We start from the raw sequence: 26,499 nt of genomic DNA, 5'->3' as shown, positions 1-26,499 counted from the left end.
CGTGTACGGCATACTTATTTTTTGATGTATATTTATTTCTGAAGATTCTACGCGATGCAATGATAAATGATTTACTATTTGAGGTAAAATATATATCGTCTCATCTTTATATCTCAATATAACGTGGTGTTAAATTTATGGAAATAATAGCTGAGCTCAGGGTAAACGGTATTTGGAATTCGATCGATAAGTAATCAAAGGTGTGTTATTACTTATCGAATAAGCACGTCTGATTATCTTGACATATATGCTTATGGGTTTAAATTGGTATATGAATTATGCGTCATGCTTATCTTTCATATGTTAATTATTTCCTTGTTTTGCCAGACTACTAAACATTTTGCATATGCTTTCAGTACTCATACGGACAGATGGGCAAAATCGTGAGCACTGAACAGACCAGTTAGAAAATGAGTTTATCCTGGGGATGACCTTAATCTAAATCACATCCATTTCGAAAGCGTGAATTGTCCAGACACACATTGGATCAATCGGTTAATTAATAGTGTGTCTAAAACCACGAACATTGCGGTGCAGCCGATTCTCTGGATTTAATGAGATCCACATAGATTTCGTCCATTATGGTTTCATAGAATAGGAAATTGTTCGTCATTTATAATTATTGAAAAGAAATGTCAATAAAGGATTCCAGGTCATTGTTAGACTATGGAAATGAGATAAGCTCATACTATACATTATTTATGGGAGTCGATATCTTTGTTCACAAAGCATTGCTTTATCAGGTCTTATCAGTTTTATGCGATTAATAATATCTAATACGTGCCAATTGCCATGAGGAATTAGGATATTCGCCGATTAATAAACCAATTTGCAAAATTAATTAGAACTTTCTATCGTTTTTGTATGAAACTACATTTACGCTTAATCAAATTTGTACATGAAAGATTTTTTATGTATTCGTTATTAAACCATTATATCACGTATGCCAATCACAAGTAGTTGACTTCTACCGTTTGATAAGCAGCTAATTAGCGACTTGTCAAATATTAATGATATTCCATTATTCAGGTTTAATGTCCAAAACTTTGTGTGCTATATCCTGGATGATTGTGTAACCAGAGTGATTGCATTGGCTTACAATTTACTAATTGATTTTCATTTTAATTGGACATTCGCAAAAATAAGTTAATTATGTATTTATATAGAATATATCATATCGGATGCATTATAAATACAGTCCGTATTTTTGACTTCAATTAACAGTCAACCTCGAGTCTCATAAGAAGGTTACTCTTTCTTACAGTAACAATTCGTACGAGATACAAAAACTTTGTCTGACTTAAACAATTCTTCGGGATTGACTTCTTGGTTAAATGTTTAAGACTGTCCCCCAGGTAGATCTCATTGGGAATCCCTTTGTTCCTATATAAAAAGAATATCCATTGGAGATAAAAACTCTTGTGCAATTTGAAAGGCTAATTTCGCATACAGAAGGTGACAAAGTTTTCAGTCCTGAAAGAAGAAGGACTGGAGTATCCCGAAAGGATGGGAAAAGGTCTTCTACGAAGAAGAGTGATAGAAATTTAATTGCAATGGGATTTTAATCCGTGATACCTCGAGTAGAACGAAGAGAAGGTGGAAAAGGATTGGCAGATAACAATGGTAGAAGAGAGAAAGAACAAGGCCGAACGACAAGCGACGACAGTCTAACAGGAATGCGATTAATTCTAGTGGCTGGTGGAAAAGGAGGGTGTCAATCCTACCATACAAACTTCACGTTGAACCTTCAGAATCGTCTATCGGCTGAAGGATATTCACGAGGGAAAAAGCTGTAATCAACAATAAGCCTATTCGAGTTGCCTGAGCTTTAAGTGTAGGAAGAATCGAGTGAGAATTAATTTTTCTCCTTCAATTAATTTCGTTACAAGTTTTATAAATGAGTTGCTATTAGTTTGTAATTAAATTTACACTTAGAGAGCCACGTGATCTATAATAAGAATTACTCAAGAAAATGATGCTGTGTAAAGAAGTTCTTTGACTAGAAAAATTATTAAGGTCAAATTTGTTATCATCACGAGATAAAGTTTTGATTTTAACATTTTTATTAATCAACGTGGGGATCATAAAATAAAGTAAGAGAAAGTGCATGAACAAGGGTAGTTACAAGGATTTCATCAGGTCTTTAATAATTAAATAATTCTATAGGACCATCATGGGCTATCTCGATCCTTTCTAATAGGCACTGCTTAATTTACGTTTCTCTGTAAATTCAGTATACAGCAAGAAAAGTGCTGCTTGTAAAGTTCACCATCAGGAGTGTCTGTAATCAGGGTGTAGGTAAACGGAATTTTGTTAGCAAAACGGGGCTGGCTAATGGTGACGTTAGTCTTGCATTTGTGTGTGTATCTTGAATACAAGTACTATAAGTCTGTATACAATTCACTATGGTATAGAGTATATATATATATACTATAAAAGCAAGAACGAGCAAATCGTAAAACAAACCCCTTGGCAAATCAAGCTCAATTTCCAAGCATTAAAGTCTTCTGTTGCCAAGAACTTTCATGCTAGAGAAATTGTAAGTAAGGAGTCGCAAAGTGCTCCCTGAAAACTTTGATAATGGAAGGAAGAACGATTTCCCCATTGACTTATTTAGGAGCCGACAGTATAGCGGGGTTGTGCGTCACACGATAGGAAATATTTGTGTCTTATGTGGGATTGTATGTATATACACATAGTACACATGGACAGAGAGTGTCGAAGAACCCCCTGAGAAAAGAAACATAGGAAAAATTGGCCTAGTCATCTCGGGATAAATTAAACCAGGAAGGATTCGCGTCTCTTTGCAAATCCAATAAAAAGAAAAGAAGACGAAGGGGAAAAAGGCAGGAAGGAAATGTTGAAATCTGAAGAAAATGAGAATTCGAGAGAGGCGATGTGTTTCTTGGATTCAACTACATTTCACGTCGAAGAAAAAGCGAAAGGTTGGAAAAGATTTTTCTTTCCTTACTGTCTTTCTTTTCTTTTTTTTCTAAAAGATTACGAAATTCAGATTATGTTTGAATTTATCTTTGTTAGCTGAAAAAACTTGTCTTCTGAATATTTACTGGTATTTTTTTACATTATCATTTATACATTGTGTTTTAAATTACAAGATATGACCCTAAGCTAAAAGTTACGTGTATTTTGAACTTGACTTTTATATATTGTTGTCATCTGCAATGACTATAATTGAAAAGGTATAAAATATAAATATATTTCGTTTATGTATAAAATTACCGAAGTAGTGACGTATCTGTCAATAGTCCCATCAGATAAATAATTGGTGGTGCGAAGAGAAAATCGGAAAAATTGATTGTTGAGTGACTTTATTTTTAAACTTTTAGAATCCCAATTCGATATATCTGATAAATCAAGTAGCCATAATCAAATGAGTGAATTTTTGTCGAAATTCGTTTAATGTAATGTGTAATAAAATTTGATCCCATCCAGAGCACTTACTGCGTTTAATCAAGCCGTATAGCATTTCGATAATGAATTAATAAACCGTGAATACCTGTTGTAATGTGGCTGTTGGAATTTATTGGAATATTTTATTAAATATCCATTATATATTCCACACATTCCATCGGCAAATTATTAACCGTACTATAATCGTCCAAAGTTATACAATTACTAATTCTGAACTAAAATGTTACACATACTATATTTAGTATCATTTGAATGACAGATCGAACTAATATCTAACCATATTTTATCTACGTAATAATACTAAAATAATCAAACAGTTGAACAGTAGTTACCTATACCCAGTTAAGGATTACTCTCTAAATCGATTTAAAATTTGCATAAAAAACTTATTAGGTCTTTGGCAATGTCATGATAGAATAATAATACATTACGAAAGAACTTGTCAATTCCGATCGAATTCACCAAGCAGAATAATTCTACTAGGAAAATTATTTTCATAAAAAAAAAAAGCGAAACTAAAATACTTCAATACTTCTGAAACTCTAGCTTTCTATGAATATAAATTGTATTTCTAATATTTTTTTCTCTTTACCTATTTTCAGGAAAGCCGCAATCATTCTAATCTTGAATGGTGGGTGTATGTAGCATATGTATCCAGTAAACCATATATAAGATATCCCAATGAGAAAGTGGAATTTGTAGGATTCGGATTGGTGCATGCTCATTCATATATATCTTGGATAAAGATATTATTTATCGTTGGGCTCGAACAAGTTTCGTTCGATTGCCAGTTACGAAAACACATAGCAAACGATTTACGGCTAGCTATACTCTTCCTCCATATATTTCGCAATTCCTTTCTTGAGGTTTTTCCTTTTTTGTTACATGGTGAGTTTATGGAGAACCATATACCGTAATTTTACACGAAAGTACCAAACGCGATTGGGAAAGGATCGATACGATTTCTTTCCCAGGAAAAGAAGATGAATATTTTCTACAGACTACAATAATTTTCATTTTAACTTTGTGCATAAAACACGTTAGAAGAACGCGTCGTACTGCCAGTCAGGATGTTTTCTAGTACTGAAAATCTTGTTCAGTTAACGTGGCAATCCATTTAAAAAGGTATCTTTTAAAATATTTCATCTACTTTTTAACACGAGTTCATCCTGATTATTCCAACTACTTCAGGAGTCAAGCAACAGTGGAAAGCTATATCTCAGGACACTCTAGAACGTTTCCAAATAGTAGACCATGTCATGGAAGATAAAGAGTAACGCCTTCGCCAGGAAGTTCACTTCCAAGAGACGATAACGTCACCATCCCCGAAGAAGTGGGACTGATGAAACAAAGGGTCGTTGCATATTAAGCTCGTTTACATCAGGATTTACTCAAGTCCTGGATTAGCCACCTGTAGCTTAACCCGTTGTCGCGACGCTTTTTTCTAAGCGCGGCTTAACATTTCTCCAGTTAATTTTTCAGTAGTTCCGGACGCGACTCAAAGATAAAATTATAATCCAGTCATGAAAAATGTACATAGGTATAAAATACTGATTCTTCATTATTATTTAAAGAATATTGATAGGCCTTTTTTTCATTGAATACAGTAGACATTTATTTCAAATACACTCAGTACTGGCATCAGCCACCTGTAGCTGCTCTGTTCGTTCTATTCTTAAATACAGTTTGTTATTCTACAAATATATTGTCGATATGTAAATCATCCTCTTAATCGGATCCAACCCATGAAAGCTCGAGGATTCTGTGTTCAGAGGATATCCCTATCGGAACTCATTCAGTTCACAGGATCAGCCACCTGTGGCGCCTACAGTAGGCAGTGGGTTCCTGGCCTAGCTATCCTGGCAACGGCAATAGCTTCCTTAGAACGGTATCCATCCTGTAGACAACGAATAGCTGGGATTATTGAAACCCTTTATTTTCCTTGAGATCAAATCACATGTAATTGAGTTGCACATTGAGATCGTTACTCAGCATATAATATACATATATAAAGCTAGAATATTATATGACTCATTCTACTTTAGTAATCCCAATGCATCGTCATGAATATTCTGCAGGTTGATCTTGGCTTCCGTAATCCTAACAAGATTTTTCCAATCACTGGTAATCGCGACGATACAGAAATTCACCGAGCAATAACGCAGCCTAACATAACGGTCCTGTTATCGTTAAAGTGGAGCATTTCACTTTTACGATAGAACCATCGGAATTTCTAGTTACCGATTGTATCCACACTTTTTCTTTTTTAATCTCATGCACAGACACAGCTGATATCTCTCACGTTAAATTCATATAACCATACAGATAACGTATACGCAATGCTGTAAATATGGATGTACTTAAGTTTGTTCATCGAGAAGAAAAATGAAATTAAAACTTTAATAAATTGCATTTGATATATTTTTCTTCCTATGAAAATTCAGCACTGATTGCCGGACTGTAATCAGGTCAATGGAATTATTTCAAGAGCTTACCAATCCATGACATCAATATTTATCAACGAGAGACCAATACCCAGTGTGATCCGTCGAATAACTCAATTCATACCAGAGTACGACAGATTTCTGTTTTCTTCCAGACCCGTCAAAGCAGTGGGGTATCTGTTAACAACGGAGATGAGGAAATGGCTGGAGGATCCTCCGGGTCGCCAATTGTCTCGCCAACGACGTCCACGTCGTTGCCACCGGAAACGGACGCCTCCCTTACGAGCAAGGAGACACCTGGCAGTCCTGAAGATTCTCATCGATGCGTAACATCGTCAGGGACTACGACGATGGGAGCAGCTATGACGACAACGACCACTCCTTCAGGAGCGACGAGACTCACCAGTAACCTTCTCTTCACTTTGCCTGCCTCGCCACAACGTTCCGTTTCCGGTTCCTCCAGTAGATTGCCTGCCATCTCCAAGTCGCAGATGAAGGGTAAATATTACGTGGAGTCTCAGTGCCAATATTGGAATCATGCATGCACATATGTCACGTCGTGATTATCTATTCAGAATATGCAAAATTGTTATATCAGTCTTTGTTCAGTTTGGAAATCTTCACCGGAAGCAGTTTGATGCAACGGGCTCAAGCTCCTAAGGTTTAATGGACAAAGGAAGCTTACTGTAGTCGCCATTCAGATTCTCCTATTAGAGCCAGCGACCTTCTCATTAATTAACCATGGGTTTCGTTAACTATCTCACTGAGCACGGTGGGATTAGTAATAGATCACAGTCAATTTATTGCCTAGGTCAACCTCGAAATTTAACACGACAGGGACCTGAGTATGGCTATTATAGCGAGACACCAAGGAAAACATTATAACAGTGCGCAAACGAAGAGACTCCGAATCAGAGCCCGCATCCCTTTCACGACGAATCACTGGCCATTGTTTAAGTACGTCGTGGGAGTAATCCTCGTGTAACCCCATAGAGAATTATATCCCTTTACCAAGGAAATCTGTCTTGCCTTCTAACAGAGGCGCAAAATCTCTCCAAGGTTTTTGACCTGACCTGGGGATGAAAGGAAGTGAAAGAAAAAAAGGTGAAACAGAAAATCCGAAAGATACCAACCTGGTACCCTGGTGTATTATTTCTTTTATTTCCTTTTGTACGTAGAAAAGCAGCTTTTCCTCCCTTATACTTATTTTCAGAAAGAAGAAATAAAAGAAAACTTCGAAACAACATTTTTCATACTCCTTGAGCTGGAATTTTAATGAAATATGTTTCTTTATAATTCTATTACTTTACTCTACTGATTTTCATCTTTGACCTTTTTCTCCAGGAAACGAATACTTCCTTACAGTCAGCATGGCACTGAGCACTACTTGCTTTGTTAATGCTGTTACTCTATATGTTTTGTTACTACCAACACTACAGCGGTGCAACGTTGTTCTGGGAAATGTCAGTCGGATGTTTTCGTTCAGCAATAGGTGCCTAGTACATGCGAGAGAAAATGTACGTGCAGTGTAGAGGAGCCTTTAGGAATGTCTTGTGGAAAAAGTAACTATGTACAATCTTTAGCAAAACAGAGAACGCCGTGAGTAGGTACTACAGGTCGTTTCAAACTGAGAGAGAGGAGAAATGCTACAATGGCAGTAGCGCAACGGTCCACGAAATGAGGCTATTAGACGGTCATGTCACTTCCTCTTGCCCGCAGATGCAAATCTAATTGTACGTTGAAATGGCTTTACACGAGAACACCGAGTACCTCCGGTGTGTAGATACGGATTCGCATCGTATGGCCACTCGCTGTGCATATAGCGTTTTATCTTTTTTACCATCGAGTCGCTTTCTTCCTTCCTGTTCTTTCATTTCTCTTATTTAACTTACTCCAGAGCACCGTCTTGTCAGTCAGTAATTCCAGCAAGAAATCTCTACGAATCTTCAAACTAATATCTTCGGTGCGTGTTTGGAATAGTACTGCTAATTTGTATGGATAATTAAAGAATATTTCTTTTATCGAATAGAATATTATTAATACGAAATTTAATATGAATTCAGTAACGGTAGACATAACCTTTAAATATTTTCCGTGGTGTCACTAGCGATTACGACAATTGTCGTTAGGTTATGTTTGCATTGAATTTTTCATCGGCTTTTCCCATTGATGTCATATCGAATCAACAGGCTGGTTTTCGACTCGCACGCTCTGACGAGGGTCGACGTTTTCTCGTTTCAGAATTCAGAGAAGCGTTCAGGCTATTCGATAAGGATGGTGACGGGAGTATCACCAAGGAAGAGCTTGGCCGAGTAATGCGATCCCTCGGGCAATTCGCCAGGGCTGAGGAACTTCACACTATGCTCCAGGAAATTGACATCGATGGTGAGTAAATACTTCATGTAGTAATACGTATACATTACATACACGCTAGTCCATTGATTCTAACCTAATTTTAACAATCGTGCATAAAGCCCGTGAAATCCACAATAACGCGTTACCCGTTAGAAAATATAAAGAACCTTGCCTGCATAACAACTCGCGAACCCGCATAGCCCCTTAAAAGTTCCATGACCCGTTGGCAAAATTCATTTTGAAAGTTTGATTGTTGCGATGTTATCACCAAGGGGATGATCGCGCGGTAACTTCTATTCGGAGGGTATAGAAATTCGAAGAATCGGGGTAAAATCAGTCAGTCTTGCCCCGACTGACCGAACAGGAACTGGTGAGTTCCTGAAGTGGCAAGGTACCTACCTACCTCCTTTCCTCGAGCTTCCGCCGGTCCCATCCATTTGGCGAACGCAACGTTCATACCTGACCCCAACAAGCCCTACAACCACAACCCCTGCACCAGTCTGTGAAACACCCCCCATCACCTTCTTTTGGCAATATGGTCGACCCGCCTTCTAGCGGTCCCCGAACCCGGCACCCCTGAACCCGCGCACCACCTACTCCGGAAAAGCAGGAACCGAAGAACGGGGCGACACCTCTTGCAACTCACAGCGGAAAAAGATTCGCAAAGCGGCGTATTGAAAGACGCCTCGAACACGTAAAGAAAAAACTGGTGGATCCGTTTGGCACCCATTATAGATTTTTGTATTAATTAAAGGGCTAGACAACCCATGAATTTTTCTTGCCCAAATCCTCATTGACAAATTGTTATTATCTATAACGACATTAAATGTAAACTGTAAAATAATGATCGACCAAGATCCTTTCCCTACAGAATTTCTACGTAGGAGTCCAAATCGACAAGGTTTATATCAAAGGAAGAAATTTCTTAACCCGGTGGCCCTGATACGTTAAAATACTTGGGAAATCATCTCGTGGTTGATCAGTCGACCGAGTTCAATAAATTATTCCTTTTTTAATGAATTGTCAAACGAACATCACAGATACAAACATTTAATTACCATTTGTCCAAAATCAAGCGTATCGCAGAATTATTGTCCGCTGAACTCTGGCGAAATTTCTCAACCACCTCCTTGCTAATACCTCGTTAAAATAAATCATAAGGGCGATAAATAAGTAAAGCACATGATAAAATGCAACCTCTTAAAAAACTCGACTGGATTTTTAGTCTCAGGCTGGATGAACAATGAGGGTTGTAAGTTGGCAGACACGTACCTATCTTTTTTTTTTTCTTCGCTGCTTTCTTCACGCAGGATGGGTAAGCTTTAGGGGCTAGAAAGTACTGAAAGAAATTATAAGGACGTAGGGGGAAAGGAATCTGCTTAAGTTATTATCCTGCTATGGTTCAGGGATGATAATGAAAGTAAATAGAATCGAGGAGCGGTATGATATCTTATGATTATGCTAAGATATGCTATGCAGTGCAGCACTTTATATACGTATATAAATATATATATTCATAATATATATCTATAATACACACACACACACACACACACACATATATATATATAAATATATATATATTGTTCGCTAGCCACGCGGAACATAGTCACAGCCTCGCTGCCGTAGCTCGGGGTGTCCAGTGGCCTCTGGCGGCGATGAGATCCCGGCCCTGTCCTCGGCGATAATGGCTGAGATCCTGATGACTCCGGTAGGTCTGGTGGTTTCTGCCTCCTATGGCAAGCCAGTTACGGTGCTCCGCGCAGGGGCCCGTTGATCTTCAGCACGAGGAGTCTCGCGGAACTCGAGACCTCCTCGTCTTCGTTACTAGTCCGATTACTAGGGACTACCGGCATTAACGATATAAAATGATAGGTAGGGTGGAGTCCATGGCGCTGTCCTTTTGGGTTGACCCTCCGTCTTCTTTGTCGGGTAGGGTCCCTTATAGGGTGGAGTCGTCAGGTCGACACGGCAGCTCTCCACGTTCCTCGGCGTACAATCTGCTTATCCTCTTCCGTGGGCTTCCAGCTGTCCGGATGGCTCGGGTCCGGTGAGGTGGTCGTGACGTATGAAATATTTGTATACGAAAATATTAACTTAATGTTCCCTAATGCCTATGACCCTGGAGCTCCTGGCCGGTTGCGTAATATTTGATTGGGAAAAGGGACGTAAATGCGTCCCGAAATTGAAAAACGGAAGTAACCAATACGGGACCTTTGTGACGTCCAAAAATAACGTCACAATCCGCAAATCGCAACCACACAAGGATACCACTATTTATTCTAATGGTGGTTCAAAGGGATTCGCTTCCTGATGAACTTTCGCAAAAATAATAAAGCCGGATCTTGCCTTCATGTGAATCCGCCGTAAAATTTCTCCTTTCTAAACATCAAGTCGCTAGAGCTCATAATAAACGAGCTTTTCCGTGAAATTATACGAATACTACATTTCTCTTACCACCTCGCATACATACTTTTTTTTTCATCATTTAAAATTACCGCCCTTCTCATAACCATGCCACGGGGATTTAACAGTATCTTCAATTTCATTTCCAATAGCCATATTCTTGTACTTACTCTTCTATGTATAGAATTCCTATGGGAAATGTCCTACTGTAAATTTATCTTCTCAGTACGTTATTCTGTACAACTATTATTAGTCTAGTGTATTATTTCTACCTGGAATAGTTTCAAGTGTTAACTTTTGAGTTATCTCGTTTCGTGTTGATACTGTCAATTTCGTCGGTAACAGTACAGCTGGTGAATTTGACATAATTGAATTAACGAGGATGGTACAACATATAAATTATTATTGAACAATCAAATACAGGGTCCAGCGAAGAAGCACTCACTTTCACTACGTAATTACGAATAGTTATTACAGCCATCTTAGAACTCTGTTTCGTGGTACGCAATATCATTGGGAAGGATTTGACATTGTCAGACTTCATTTAAGAAGCTATTGGCTGGAATAAGCCAGAGGAATCGTTTACGTTTAACAACTGTCGTTCGCTCTTCAGTAAAGGCTACAGGAACATTCTAGAAGAACCATCCATAAAGGCTACTCGGTATTAATTGAATGAAATCCCAAGAGGCCATGAAGAAGATAGGCATTATTTGTAAGTATTCGGTGAATTAAATTTCTTGTAAAATTTTTTATAATTTCGTCATCGTATATCGTTATATAGGTAATCATAGGTAAATATACACATAGATATGTACACTTATACCGGAAGTTAATATGACTCTAGGCGTAAGACTAGACATATGGAATATTCTAAATGGTAATTCTACTTCTATACTGTTCTCTTGTTTGGAACTTTTTCTCCCTCCTGAGAGATCAGAACCTTACATAAACTCGTACTCAGCAGCGAGCAAGTATCGGGCACCGGAAAACGCTTGGCCTAGCCTCATGAACTCCTGGCAACTTCCGTTCACCAAGAAGTTTGGTGTATCTTGCGTTTATAGAAACTGCCGGAACTCTATCGGACTGCGTCAATACCTTAATAGCTAGCCAGTGTTCTCACATGGTCTGTCTATATATATATTGTATGTATAAGCTAGTATACCTATGAGGTACTGGGATAGAGAAATAGAGAACGTGGAGCACATTTTCAGGAAGCAATAGGTAGAAGTTATCACAATAGGGAATGCTTGGGAGCTATGAGGAAGACTTTCCAATGTCCTTCAGTAGTTGATCGCCCACCAAAGCTTACGTATACATAGCATAAGCACGTTCCATCATTTCACTGTGAATGGAGCCTTAGTTCAGTGCCTGCAGCAGACACAGGCAACGGTCTAAGTAAATACCCGTACCTTGGATAGATACATGTAAAGACGACGTGCCTGTAATTTCCAGAAGTCGAGCAATTGCCTTATTGATTGAAATCACAAAATGAATCAGTCCGAGTACACGAAATGGCGAGGCAGCTTTGGGTCCTGATATAAATAATACTGTAATTAGTAATAGAACGTCCTTCGTGGGTTGGCAATAAATTTTCAACAGCGTCAGCTGAAAGTTAATTTAGCAAGTGCTCAAGCGGGCTGTAGAAATTAAAAGTGTGTTCACAACTGGGCGACAATTGTAATCGGGGATCTTATAGAATGCTGTAGTATTTTTTTTGTTATTATTTTTATTTTCAAGGATTTCATAAGACGCCATATACGGTATCGATATTGGAATCTGTTTTGTATCATGGAGGGAGAAAAGTAAGCTAATTTCCGATACAATAAGGAATGCGACAGCATTCGACCTGGGTGAGAATTGTTGAAACCAAGTTCAGCTACGTACAAAAGGTAGCGATAGGTACCCAGTCGTTGCCATATGTCCCACGGGAAGGTTCCTAATGCAATTACTTTCTCGCCGAGTACCTATCTTGTCATCCCACCCCGATTCGAAATCCTATATCCTCTTGGAGCTAGGTATATCCGGATATAATACCAAGAATTCTTAGTTATCGAAGACTGATACTCCGCCATTATTATAAAAGCCTTGTTAACTTTTGGAGGGCCGGCGGATCTTTTTTTTTTTTTTGAATCCTTAAAAAACCAATGTAGGTCAAACTTTGTCGTGTCAGAAGATCCAACCTCTATGCCAGACAACACCTTCCAGACGTTATAACTTCATTGGGTCCTTCAAAGATAACTTAACGGTCTAGACCAATTTTCATTCCACTGTGTCACTCAGCTTAGTACCATTTCTACAACGTCATGAACTTGACGTTTACTATCATATTTTATATCAAACTGTTACAACTAAAGTTGCTGTATTCACGGTCGTATGAGTGTCACGTGAGTTAACAGAATTTTCATAGTCGTAACAACAATGTCTGACCGTAATAATAGAATTTCGGAGTTTCTTGTAAATAGCATATATCAGATAATTCTTGGTTGAAAAATGACTATCTTTATTACAGGAAGATATAAATATTCTACCTCGTAAGCCTACATGGCTGATTTATGATTAACGTTAATTGCCCACCCAGCATTGCCAGGACGTCTTCTGGGAAACAAAGGCCAGTCTGATAATTACGCGAAGGGTTGAAAAAAAATGGAGTCTAAGTATAAAAGGGTGAATTGCTATATGGTATGGAATGAGACTATGCATACACGTAACGTTATACATATACATATATAATATAGGTACGTTGAACATCAGGCTGAGTTAAACGCTGCCTTTTCGCGTCAGAGTAAATAAAGAAGAAAAAAACAAAAGAGAAAGGATGCTAGGACTACGTACTACAATATACGTATATCTAGCTACCTGCACGTGAACAGGATGGTTTTTACGAAGTCAGGTAAACGAGACACCCCAGAGTCATTGGACGTTCTTGCTCGAAATTGAATTTTCTTTGTTATTTGATGCTTACGTATGAGAAGTTGGACAATACATGTGGATTTTACTTACGGAGGTAATGAATGAACGGTATAAGGTTTTTCTGTGAACTGAGATTTAAACCGATATAACCCTTTTTATGGTATAGGAACGTTCGTGGGACGACGCCTTTAAATAAGTTCATAACTATCAGTATACAAAGCGTATATACAGAGCCGTATAGGATCCTGGTTAATATCCAGAAAAAGAAAACAGGAGCAAGGCAGCTGAGTTAATGGTGTAGCAAAACTACTATGGCTTGGACGGGAGCTTCTTTTATGGCTAGTTCCTCACAATTTTTCTTTCATTCATTTTATCTTCAAATATAACCAATGGCGGTTCGTGCTCTCCCATGAATATAAAAGGAATGTACAGGGTACCGGTTCATTGTTTTTTTTTTATTAATTGCATATTTTTATTCCTTTCAAACTTTCCGGTCAATGGAAACCCTTGTCAGGCCAATGATAATGAAGGTTCACCGGAGGATATACATTTTTTCTCGAAGCTTAAAAGCGTCTGGAATGAATCTTGGGTTTATAGCATTTAAAAGTGCACCGGTGACTCGAAGAGGGTTGATGCAATGTCTTTTTATAGGTGGTACTTGCTTTAAGAGAATCTAAACCAGAGCTACGCTAAGGGATACGTCGTACGTGGTACGTAGACTTGGAGAAACGCCCATGAGCTTCGACGAAGACGTTCCTCTGGCTCGTGAGCTCGTAAACCTTGCTAAAGCCTTGATCTTACCTTAATGCACAGTAGCACCGGGAAACTTTGCGCCGTAGCGAGAAGAAAATATCAGCAAGCTTTAAGTCGGTTGTTATCTCATCGGAAAGCCTTCGAACGATTTACAATTAAAGTGCTAAGTCGAAAACTCATCACTGAGTTAATTTAAATTGTAACCAGTTTACGAAGTGACTTACTGTATTAATTGTACCTACTAATGAATCCTGCTGTTTTGGACTAACTACTAATCGACTTATAGAGGTAGGGTTTTTTTAACTTTGTTTTTTTATTTTTCCCATTACAACTTTTTCAACGTCAACGGATTCCCATTTCAATGGCCAAAGTGAATTACGTATGCCAGTTCCACTTTTATCTGGCTTTGTCCAAGGGTACTGGTTTTATTTTCATGCCCGATGAGGGTGGATTCCTTAGGGATGCAAATGCACCTGCCACTGACATTCCTGTCGCACCTGCATTCCCTCCTTGCATACCTGAATAGTTGTGCTATTCGTGTTATGTAGTTGCCATTCGGTTGTAGGTCGACTTTTTTAACGGATGAAAATCGATTTTCAGCGTGAATTCCTACGGGGATGTCCGGCCGTTACGTAAGCACGCATTTCGAGCACGTGCCAGACGTAACTGTTAGAGTAACGCTGAATAACCTGGCGTTAACTGCGACCCAGGGAAGCCAAGCTATTTTATACGTGACGCGCGTGTTTCTGTTTACGTGAAAATTCCTACCCTCTTGCGGTTTGATTCGGATATTGCATAAAAAATTGTCTACGATCCCTTAACCCCACTTTAGTTTCTATACGTCTTACATCCGGTTGGCTTTTCAGAGCTGTTTTATTATTTAGCTAGAGGCCCATTGCGCGCTGTGCGCGCGCAGCATCAACGTGCCATTAACAGAAGATCGCTTCATACCTTCATATCTGTTAAATTGACCGTCTGCTGCGACGCGCATGCCTAACGGCAAATTCCCACGGATTCAACGACGATAGGGACGACGAATCGGAATTAAAGAAAAGTGTCAACAATACTTTTGAGATAGTTTCGATTTGTGGCAAATTCACTCTGAATATGCTTATACTAAAGGAAAAAAATAACCGTATCATTAGGTCGGCTAAAAAATAATTTGTTTTTGTCTTAAGACATGTATGTCCATCTATTAGAAAAAAGTGCAATTACTTTTTGGTCAACGCCAATGCAAACATGGATATATATGCCACTGATATATCTATATAAACGTAATGTCGCGAATGCTTTGACGTGAATATAGGTACATAAGAAAATAAAGAGACTTAAATTGCCGCGTAGACGGAGCACTTAATTGTAACGTAGGCACTACCGCATCCTAATGCGAACTCAAAGTTAGTGCCTTTTACAGAGATGATGCCAGTATATAATCATATTCTGAGCGCGATACTAATTTAGTTGGGTACTTTGAGAACTCATGGAAAATTAATAGGAACAGAACGCGAGATTATGTGCAAAAGTCTATTGCGAAGTATAATCAAGTAATATACATATATGTATACGGAAAATATTTAATATAATTTTCCCATATGCAGTACTGTATTATACCATGTTTATGTACAGTGGGGATTGACTGTATATGCAGATACAGAATCGCGCAGTTCTTGGGCTTTCCAAGAGTTACCTAAGTGCGAAACTAAGTTTGCGCCCGCGGGTTGCATATGAATAATTCAGTCCATGAGAAATTAAGCCAGCGTATCTTTCTAGGGGACGGGAATGTCAGCTTCGAGGAGTTCGTAGAAATTGTGAGTAACATCGGTGGTGGCGCTAGTGCAGTGGCGCCTACGGATCAGGATCAAGAGGAGCAGGAGCTTCGCGACGCTTTTCGCGTGAGTATATTAATTATATAACATTCGCGAATACATACGTATATAAAATATTTATGTGCTGTCGTCCTGATGCATTCAAGATTTATAACCTATAACTTCCTCGCACTACCTGATAAGCCCCAGGACCAAACAGATGGGATGGACGCATATAAACGTTAGGTTAGGCTAGGTTGGACCGGTATAACCAATGCACAGGGTACATCAGTGCATTATGGAAAAATTGGCGAAAAGTGCATACAATCTGCACGGGCTAAAAAAATCCCTGGATGGAAGTTGCATGGATATTACTAAAGCAAAGCATTGACCCCAGACAAGACAGTGCCAGTTCTAAAAGGGAATCCGAAATGTACTACGATAAAGTGCACTTTAATAAATACAAAGTGCATTCTCCTTACGTATGTTTTTTTAATATAAAACCAATTTTATTGTACGCGCACATGATGCGTCGTAAAATATATGGAGATAAAACGGAAATTTATTATCCAAATGCATTCATAGTGGAGTCAATTTCGGAAATACGTAATTTCTCTTATGTGATGCTCTATGTTTTGAGTAATGTGTATGTCCGTCCTTGTCTAACCCGGGCGAATGCCCATAAGTTACGTCTCTCTTGCACTCCCAGCAAGTATACGAAAATTGAAAATCTTTCTAGCCGAAGGCGCAAAACCTTTCTCCGTTCGGTCGATCAAAATTGCAAGCATGAAGAGGTCGGTTTTAATGCGAGTAAAGGATTTTTTTTTTTAACGTGGTTACCGACAACGCAGTTACTGCGTAGCGCGAACAATTTTTTTCATGTGAATTATGACGGCTCTTCGACCGGACAAGCAATTAATTCTACATGCTCCTTTCGCGTTCATCTCCTTGTCATCTTGTGTGCAATTTATATTCGTGAACGAATTTTCGTTATTTATCGTCGAGGATAATGAACGAGCTGCCAGGTAGAATGAAGAGAAGAAGCAAAGGTAAAGTGGCTGCAGTGTCAAGCTGAGAAAATAGGCGAACTAAGAATACATAGCTGTACCCTACGGCTTGTCGCTTCCTCATGGTTATACATTGAGACTTTGAGAAAATGGGATTGTATTCGCAGCACTCACGACGCTTCGTGACTGCTGCCGCCCGTTGGATCGTCATCGTGCTTGCTGCAAAGAAACAAAAGGGACACTACGAGTCACGCTTTGAATGGAATAGGAGCTATGAAAGAGATCACTGTTGTCGAAAAACCTAAAGTTTTATTTTACCCAGTCTTTATCCAGGATATGACGTTCTTCCTTAAGAAGAGATACAAAATGACTGACACTGTCCATCGATCACTGTGCTACAGTCTAGGGGACTCCTTTGCATTAAAAGCCATACGAAGATGACCCCTCTGAATTTTACTCGTGGATACTACAGTATAGGAAACGTCGACAATTTTTCATTATTCCGATTTACACAATCACTGATGCGTACCCATCTTATGGACACATCAGTTTGGTACTCGTAGAGATTAAAGAAGGGTTGACCAGTTGGATCGATATTCTGATATATGTACATCAACAAAGTTATATTGGGTAACATACTGTCAGGATGTGTCGTGGGTGGGTCGCGTATGGCCCCGACGAAATGGAGGTCAGGAAAGTAGCGATTCTGCGGTAAGTTAAATCACGTTGTGTTGACCTCGACAAAATAACACATCTCCCTTCTGTTAGTTTACAAGCAGCAGACAGAGTGACGCGGCTATTTAAAATTTTTCAACTTCAACTTTAGTAACTCAAGTCAGTTACTCTCGTTGATCTTTATGTCAAATACGTAATCCCTAGATCGTTCCTGGTATAGTGCCATTTCATGAGTTGTGCCGAACAGTGAAATTCCTTTGAGATTTTCCATTCAAGCTCACAGCGCAATAGTGGATGTAAATGAAGATTGAATTTTGACGATTTTACCAGAAACCCTCATATCTTAAGGGCACCAAGGAGGGATGGCTTCCTTGCACTAGTTTCGGTAGGGTTTGACGTGATCGACGAAATTTAAAGTGGGTTTCTGCTACCAAAGAAAAGTATGAAGGAAGTATACACGTATATGTATATCGTATATAGAGCGGAAAGGAAACGGGCGGTTTAGAGGTAATGCTCGCGGCGCTACTTTATTGTGGCCTTATCAATGTGTAGGGGTAGGTTGGTCGGTACAGGACAGTTTGAGTAGTATAGGGAAAAGGAAAGAAAAAAAAGACTGCAACGATGTCGAGCCAGACCTTGGTAGAAGCCAAGTCATTAGAATGTATTGTGAGGTAACAGTTTGACATGCTTTCACGGGCCTTTTACCGAAACTCACCGTCTATTCTATCTACCCATCTATTTTCTCCGTCCCTTATCTAGCAGATGCATACATATATGTACTACATGATTCCGTAGAGTATTTTACGCAGTCGCCACTTTCTGTTCCCTTTACTCCTTAGCGTCTTTCTTCGAGATAGGTTCTCTTAGCGCCTCGTCAATCCCACTAAAATGGAGCTCGACTAACGAAACGAATTTTAAAGGGAAGGTTACGTCATTAGGTATGCTTTCGTTTTAATTTTATTTACCCCCTTTATTTTCTTTCGAAACTCTATACAATGCCTGCGTGCGAAGGACAAATTTTCTGTGATATTTCCTACTACAGGCTAGATGCTGGGTATGTTACGAATCGTACGATCACCCTTAAGAATACCGACTACAGGACTTTTAGTCTGGATCAGTGTCAGCTGACTTCACATGGACGTCAGAGAAATACAGGGGGCAGGTTAAAAGAAAAATTGCTTCCGAGGGTTGACAACTCACTGTCGAATTTCGAATTTCAAGGGGCTCGCTAAAGTCCTCGTTAAAGCTAGCTCGTTCATCAGTTTGAGTCACAGTAATGAAACGGGGGTAGTAGGGTATGGATAAATCTGACCGAGAATCGCGGCGCAGAATGAACCCTCCTTCTGGGGGAAATGTACCCGTCCTGCGAAGGACCGAAGAGGAGGGTTGAAACGATGATCAGCTCGTATAGGTTCCGGGTGTCGCGGGTACGCCTGTGCACGATTAGGTCAAACCGATCAGCCGTGAAACGAGCCTGAGTAATGACTTAATGGCTTACGCGAATTAGGCCCACTCTGCGAAATTTTACCCCAGCATCCCCATCTTGTAGCATTCACTTCCTGTCTCCTTTTATGGCCAAGTGTCTTTCGTCGCCGATCATCTTAATCCATAAACTGATCCCTCGTTTCTCGCCCTTCGGCCTTACGGGATTTTACCTATTAGTAGAGCAAACACTTTCTTGTGGAATCATCAGAATTTCAATTCGTCTCTTTTTTGCGACATCAGCTTGGGATCAAGTAGACGTTATAGCTTCGATGCATGGCAATGGGTTTTGGGAATTTGTGGATAAGCGTTCTTCGTCATTTAACGATTTCCCAAAGGATTTTCACGATTACGTTTTCTATTGGCTATTCGAGCTCTTCTTTTAGGAATAATATAAGCTGCTAAGAGGTTTGACGGGAGTAGCATCGAGGTCATGCGCTAGGTATCGTGCATACGTACCACCAGCTACCTTGGCCAAGTCGATATTTTAATCTCCGCGACCTGGCTGCCGTGCCGGCAGTGAATTGTCGTTGCTTTTTCAAAATGAGAAAGACGAGATATCTAGACACAGGTATTACGCGCCTACGTACCTCGGTAATCGTTTGAGAGGAATAGGAGGAAAACTAGACAAAGGAGAACCATAAGAGTGACAATATCCACAATGTGCTGAAGTGCTGTGTCACTCATGAAACAATAGATTTTTTATGTTCAAAATCCAAGAATTTAAAAAAAAATACTCTGCAGGATCCATATATCCAAATCTATCTGGGTCTGTTTTGAACTATAACAAAAATTCATTGTTCACCCGCGAGCCTTGTGATCTATCTAACCGACGTACACGTTTATGCAACGAACATTCAAATTTCCCGCCTCCGAGTCGGTCACGTTGCATACGCGCTCGCTGATTAAAGTATCAGTCCAATTAGTAACTTCGACGTAACTCACCTGCAGTAATTTTCTCCGTTGATTGGTCGATTGAGGGTCTTCCAGTAGTGAATGAACGCCGGTAACTATTTAACTGGAGCTTAACGATAAAGTTATAGGATCGATTGTGATTACAAGAATGGCGCGGTAATTGTTATTTATTTAAATGGAGAAAAGAGAACGAATTGAAATCCCAGTAAATTTCATCGTGGAATATAAACCAGTACTTTCGTATACTCGCTCCTCACCCATTTTCTATCCCTCCTTCCTTTCTTTTCTCATTGTGATAATAGGATGAGATTTATTCTCCGGTATCTCGATGGGAAAAAATCGCACCCTGCCTCTGTGCTTTGGGTTCCTTATTTTTCTTTTTCTCGTACCCAGGCCACGAAACCTTTTCGATAAGGGCAGAAATTCGTGATCGCACACGCACGCCATACTTGCCACGGATAATTTACTGCGAGAATGATTACCTGAGACGAAAATTCATTTTGATGGCTTTGCTCGATTTTAAAATAAGAATCCATCTCTTTCTCAATTTTTTTCGAATGCTTACGGAACGTAGATACATCGGAATACTGTTGAATCATGACGAAAGAGCGCGTGGGACAGTTTTGACAGCAGTTTATATTAGTCCTGACAACCAAACAGGAGGGTCAGTCGATAGTTTTAAAATTTTTTCAATCTTCCTCATAAAAAAAACGGACACCGTCTTTGATTTTAGTTCCTTTTCTGTCTCTCTAATCTGAACCGGTGTGAACGTATCTATACATTATTTATTTAATGCATTGACAATAGTGAGTTTAGCAAACGACGAGCTTACACTAATTATAACCTTCATTTCCGAAAGCTTCGATTCAATTCCGTTTCTCATTTGATTCACCATAATCCTAATCACGTCAGCGTACACGTGTATGCATAAATTGTAATCCTAATTCTAATTAACATTAGGAAAATTCAGTTAACGATCGTCAAATTCAAATGAAATATTCACATCGTGTATAAAAAGTACCTTCCAACGCGTCCAATGTTTGCAAGTCCATGCAAGTGTCCTACACAGTACTACTGATTGATGTTACCAGTTCTCTCGGCCAGAACGGTTACGTAAAGGCTGATAACGTTAACGGTAATTCTTTCCACAGTATCGTTCAACGTAATCTCCATTTCGTTGTATCGAAATTTCACTCCCTGTGCTCCACATTAAAAGGCACGTAGCCATACAATCGATGCGAAAAGGACGTAAACAAATAGTCCAACAACTATGATCGTCGAACTTTACAACATTCGTAATATAATAATAACGTACTTCGTGACGTGATTTTGATAATAAATTTCCCTTTATTAATGACACAGTGCAGAAAATCAACACTCGAGCATCCACGTTCTAACCTAAATCCGTTAGACAAAAAATGTCCAAATTATCCAACTAATTTACAAAGTTCTTGTCAGTGATGGGCTGATGGCATTAAATCAGCTACGTAATCCTGTTTCCCCGTAATCCATAATCCATGACCCGCATATCGTAATCGTACGTTACCGTCGTCTCAGTAGATTAGAGTTGTGCATTACATTAATATCGTGTCCCATATCATCGTCAATAGCTTGTTTCGTTATGAAATCTTAGACAGTCTTTCATTAACCTACAATTTAATTATTTTGGCGATAACGAACATTTATGGAATCAAGATACTTGAATGACAATGAATTTTCAGGAATTATACACGTTGGCTCAGATATTTTTGGCTACGATACTTAATGGCGGGAATTATGAAAATTCGTTCGAATTTATTGAAGTTTCGACTTAGTTGCGTAACGTAATGCAAATACCAGTTGGAATTGGCGTTAGTATTATTGTATACTCTGTATATTATGTATAGCTTGTTTGAAGTGGTCCTGGATTTCGAAGTGACGTAAGCCGTTAACAAGGACAAATTCCAGTTGGGATCTGTGGAAGGGAAATTCGTACGCTTTAACGTGAACCTTGAATGGAGTATATCCCGTGAAACGATGGGACGTGTTTGAACTGAAGCGGTGATGTTTGTTCCTCCTTCCATATCCTTAGACAAGGAGTTCAACTAAGTGGATTTGATTCTTGTTAGTGAAATCCCTTCGGGTAATGACCATGACAGATGATGAATGCTATTTAATTTATTAATATATTACAAGCGATATTGCAGCTTGACAATTGGAGGAAAATCTTTGGAGCTTTGATAGATTTACTTGTTTCGTCGAGTTTTAATGGTCTTGTGACCAGTGAATTATTATTATTGTTTCAGGTATTCGACAAGCACAATCGGGGCTACATCACAGCATCCGATCTTCGAGCTGTCCTCCAGTGCCTGGGAGAGGATTTGTCCGAGGAGGAAAGTGAGTATGAACACAGTGAACTTCAGGCATTTTATAAAGAATCGTATAGAGGAAATTTAAGAAAAATCCTCTTTCTGCTTTATCTTAATGAATTCAGCTGATTTCTATTAGGATAAATTTAATTTATTATTGATCCTCATTGGTGTCACGTCAACTGGTGAATATACAATGGTTGTTTTAAATTCGATATTAAACGAGGACGGGCTTCAGCGATCGATCTAATCCCGGTTTGTTGATTTAATTAGAATCGTTAATGCGACAATAGTACATTTTTATATATGTATATAGGTACAGTCTATCGGTCGGTTGGCGTTATATCAGGTCAATATCAAAATTCTATAGTAAAAATTTTTATGATAAAAAATTGCTCTCTAAAAGAAGTTATACGCGGTTGACCTAAGAAGAAACGTTTTAAACTTTCTATAGTTTAACTGCGTCATTCAAAGATTTAAGATCTTGAACACAAGTAGAATTATGAAATATATATATATATATACTAATAAATACTCAGGTTGAAGACTCCCTCGACGGGGAGAAGATCTTTAAAATTCCCAACGCCGTCCGCTCGTTTCTCGAAGTGGGCCGATAAATTCCAACAGGGAAATAATTGAAGATGTCTTCGCAATCCTTTTTCCTCAGCAATGAAGAACTGGTGATGATGCCTCGTACCGTGTGCGCGATACGAATTATTAATCAGAATGCTCAGCCACGGAGAAGTCATATTTTTAAGTGAAACCACAGCGACATCCAAAATTAAATACCGCATAAAACTATTTTGAAGCTACCTAAATTTTAATCCTACTCTCGGATACCTCTTCTGTTACAGTTGAGGACATGATCAAGGAAGTGGACGTGGACGGAGATGGACGTATTGATTTCTATGGTAAGTGTCCAAAAACTGTCCAAAGCTTGGTTCTCATCCTGATCTCATCTCATACATGTCTACCCACTGAGCGGTAGATACACGTATCCCAAATGAGTAAATAGAAGAAAGGTATAACTACATGGCATTAAATGTGTCACAACCGTAGAAAGAAAAATGTCAGAATTTAATGGTTAAACAGGAGGTATAGTTGAGAGACGATGGGAGATGCTGTGAGGTGGCAGCAAAAGGTATCTTTACCTTCCTTAGATCGGTAGAGGTAAGTTCCTCTTGATGGGATTTTTCCTGGCGAAGATTACACCAAGAGCAAAACGAAAGGTGGTCCATCCAACAAATCGAGCGCGAAGACTGCCGTCTTTACGACGCACTTCGGCAACCCTGAAAACAAGGAAGCTAAGAAAACACGAAGAAACCAGCAGCGTGCTAGGACGCCTCCGTTGCTCAGTGGCAAACCACAACCCTTCCTTCTTGAGTCACGGCTCAATCTCGGCATCGACCCTCTCTCCCTGTACAGGCTCTTTCAGTGCTCAACCAACCGAGGGATACCCATAATTGACCTCCCTTCAAACGCACGAAATTCCAAGAGCTGTGCGAACGCGGCCAAAGACTCCTTTCTATTAGTTTCTGCTAATTACATCAGGTCACGCCTTTGTGTTATTCATTCCGTGGTCCGCAGAGAACTGAAAGAGACTTTCACGTATTATACATTACCCTACTGAAGCTAACTTTTCTGATAATTCGTTGAAAGTTTTTATGAGGCTGTGAATTATATTTTAAAAACCTTACATGACGTCTGTGGCTTGAACGCCCATTCGAAAAGCACTCCGGTTTCTCGTTTAGAGGCAGATGCGTTTCTCGTTCTCGTGCCTGGCGACGCGGATGCCATGAAAAAAACAAAAGCTCTTGGACGACACCACGGGGAAATAGAGTGGCGATAGTCTGAAAAACTAGAAGAAAGTGTCGTCTATCCGGAGTGCGTAATTCTTGGGCTACATTCTAAAAATAATGGGAAATCGTGAGCTTGCTTTTTTTTGTTCGGGTCAAGACGAAAGAAAGGGTTTATTTATCGGTTCGTTTCACACCGTGTATCTAGCCACTATTCACCAGCTATTCGTAGTACACGTCAAAAGCTCCGTAAAAAGCTGGCAGCGCTTTTCCGTCCCGGAAACGATATTCGGGACACTTTTGTTTGGAATTGGCGAACTAAAAATTTCAAGATTGCCTACGCGGTCACATTATTTTTCAATGTTCCCACATTTCATATTTTTTATTCTTTTCAAGTTCCTTTCTTTTTCAGTGTCTCTAATGTCCTTTCTGCCTTTTGCAGAATTCGTTCACGCACTGGGGGAACCTGGAATCGACGAGGACGAAGAGGAAGACGAGGAGGAGCAGCAATCTCCTGCATACTAGGATCCATTCGGCGTCTCTCGTACCTACCTACTCGTCTTCTTTAGATAGAATAAATTAATATGTCGTCGAGGAGGCTCAAAGCACTTGTGGACCATTTTCGATTTTCTTCTTTGTCACGTACCTACTTAAATGTACTTCACGCTAGGTACAGAGAGCATTGAAATTGTGAAAATTGGTAGAAACTCCATGGGGAGACCCAATTTCTCTTTGGACATCTCGTCTGATGTTTCTTTCTCTTCTTTTCTTTATTTCTTTTATTCTTCACCTCGTTTCTCGTGTACCTTCGTACTATTCTTTTTATTCCCGTCCGTACGAGCTTCAGTTAGCTTTTTACCCGTGGAAACTTTATTTCCGATCTTCAGATCCGAACGCAAAACTCCCTCGCCTCGTTCATTCAGGATCATAGGAACTTGTCTCTGGTAATCTGTAGGAAGAAGTTTCGAGTGGAAAAGTAAAAAAGTCTATTTCAAATGGCGATTCAATGGGAATGTAAAAAAAAACATACTTTAGAACCTGTGAGTAGATTCGACATAACGTATTTACGACGGAGGACTTTCCTGAATTTGATCAAAGCTTCCTCCTTGATGCGATGCTAGTGCTAGTTCCTCGACGGCAGTGCCCGTGCACTACGTCCTTTTCGGTATGCCTATACGGTCGACATATTATTGACAGTCGGTACCAGGCCTAACGGAATCGAGAACCAACTGCGATTACCGATGGTGATTCGTTACGAGCGCCGTCACATTTGTCAAGCAATTTAACGATCTTAAATCTTAACATATCCAAAGTTTCATCTACAAATAATATATTTGAATCTCGTATTTGTTCTAGAATAATTATTAATTTTGTCGACGTAAACGAAGAGAATAAGAAAAAACTATATATATACACATAAGAACAACTAGTGTCAACGTCCTGCTGTCAGGACGACAGCCTATAATAAGCGCACGACGTCTTGTCCACACATTTACGAGATAACAATTTTTATTCTCTCTGACGCTACTTTAAAATACTGGCACCCGATAATTCAGATTTCTATGCGGCAGGGTGACCGGTGTCTCTTCGTGCTTATTTGCCGGTATCGTGCGGCATCGAGCAATGCTAGAACCGATCCCGTGATTGATCGACCGAAGCTTGGACCGTTGCACAAAGGAAGCAAGTAAAGGAAAACGCAACGTAGAGAATACGATACCAAGTGAATTACTCGAACGTAAATATGAAAGTAAAGGGACGGAAACGCAGACACGTGTAATGCGGAATTGAAGCGGCCAGATTGCATCGATGCATATTCATAAGTGGGTATAGTTCAGCGAGCATGACGGTGCTGAGCGTCGCGACGCGTTGTCCTATTTGTTATTGGTATCCCGATGCTTAGGATTTTATATACCGATAAGAGGAACGTTGTCTCCGATCGATTGCCACTGATAAAGGATCAGTTTTCGTGTCGGTGGGTTAACCTTAATTTTATCATGTCTCGTACCTTATGATATCCGATGTTTATCCTAACGATAAGAGCTACGCGCTGTTCTGAATATTTTAAAAATCTAATAAATCAGTAATAAAACGTTACGCTGCATCGTGATGTTAATTATGCGCCGGGTAGACCGCGCGCAAACGACGCCTCTGCTGAGATTAATTGGAAGGAA

General features: G+C 39.5%; 1 protein-coding gene across 3 annotated transcripts in view; it reads left to right on the top strand.

The window, feature by feature from the left end:
* LOC107266866 (calmodulin-beta) overlaps positions 1-26,422 on the top strand; it is a 45,249-nt gene extending 18,827 nt beyond the window's left edge. For all 3 annotated transcript variants that reach the window (XM_025083849.1, XM_025083851.1, XM_025083850.1), the window contains 6 exons: positions 6,032-6,374; positions 8,118-8,261; positions 16,071-16,192; positions 22,470-22,560; positions 23,387-23,443; positions 24,771-26,422. In XM_025083849.1, coding sequence (XP_024939617.1) covers positions 6,032-6,374; positions 8,118-8,261; positions 16,071-16,192; positions 22,470-22,560; positions 23,387-23,443; positions 24,771-24,853 — 840 coding nt within the window. In that variant the 3' untranslated portion in view covers positions 24,854-26,422. The remainder of the gene's footprint in view (positions 1-6,031; positions 6,375-8,117; positions 8,262-16,070; positions 16,193-22,469; positions 22,561-23,386; positions 23,444-24,770) is intronic.
* Positions 26,423-26,499: the final 77 nt, after the last annotated feature.

This window comes from Cephus cinctus, unplaced genomic scaffold (genome assembly GCF_000341935.2).
Source record: "Cephus cinctus unplaced genomic scaffold, Ccin1 Ccin1_scaffold0330, whole genome shotgun sequence".
NCBI classification, from domain to species: Eukaryota; Metazoa; Arthropoda; class Insecta; order Hymenoptera; family Cephidae; genus Cephus; species Cephus cinctus.
This window is presented reverse-complemented; position numbering and strand designations above follow the sequence as displayed.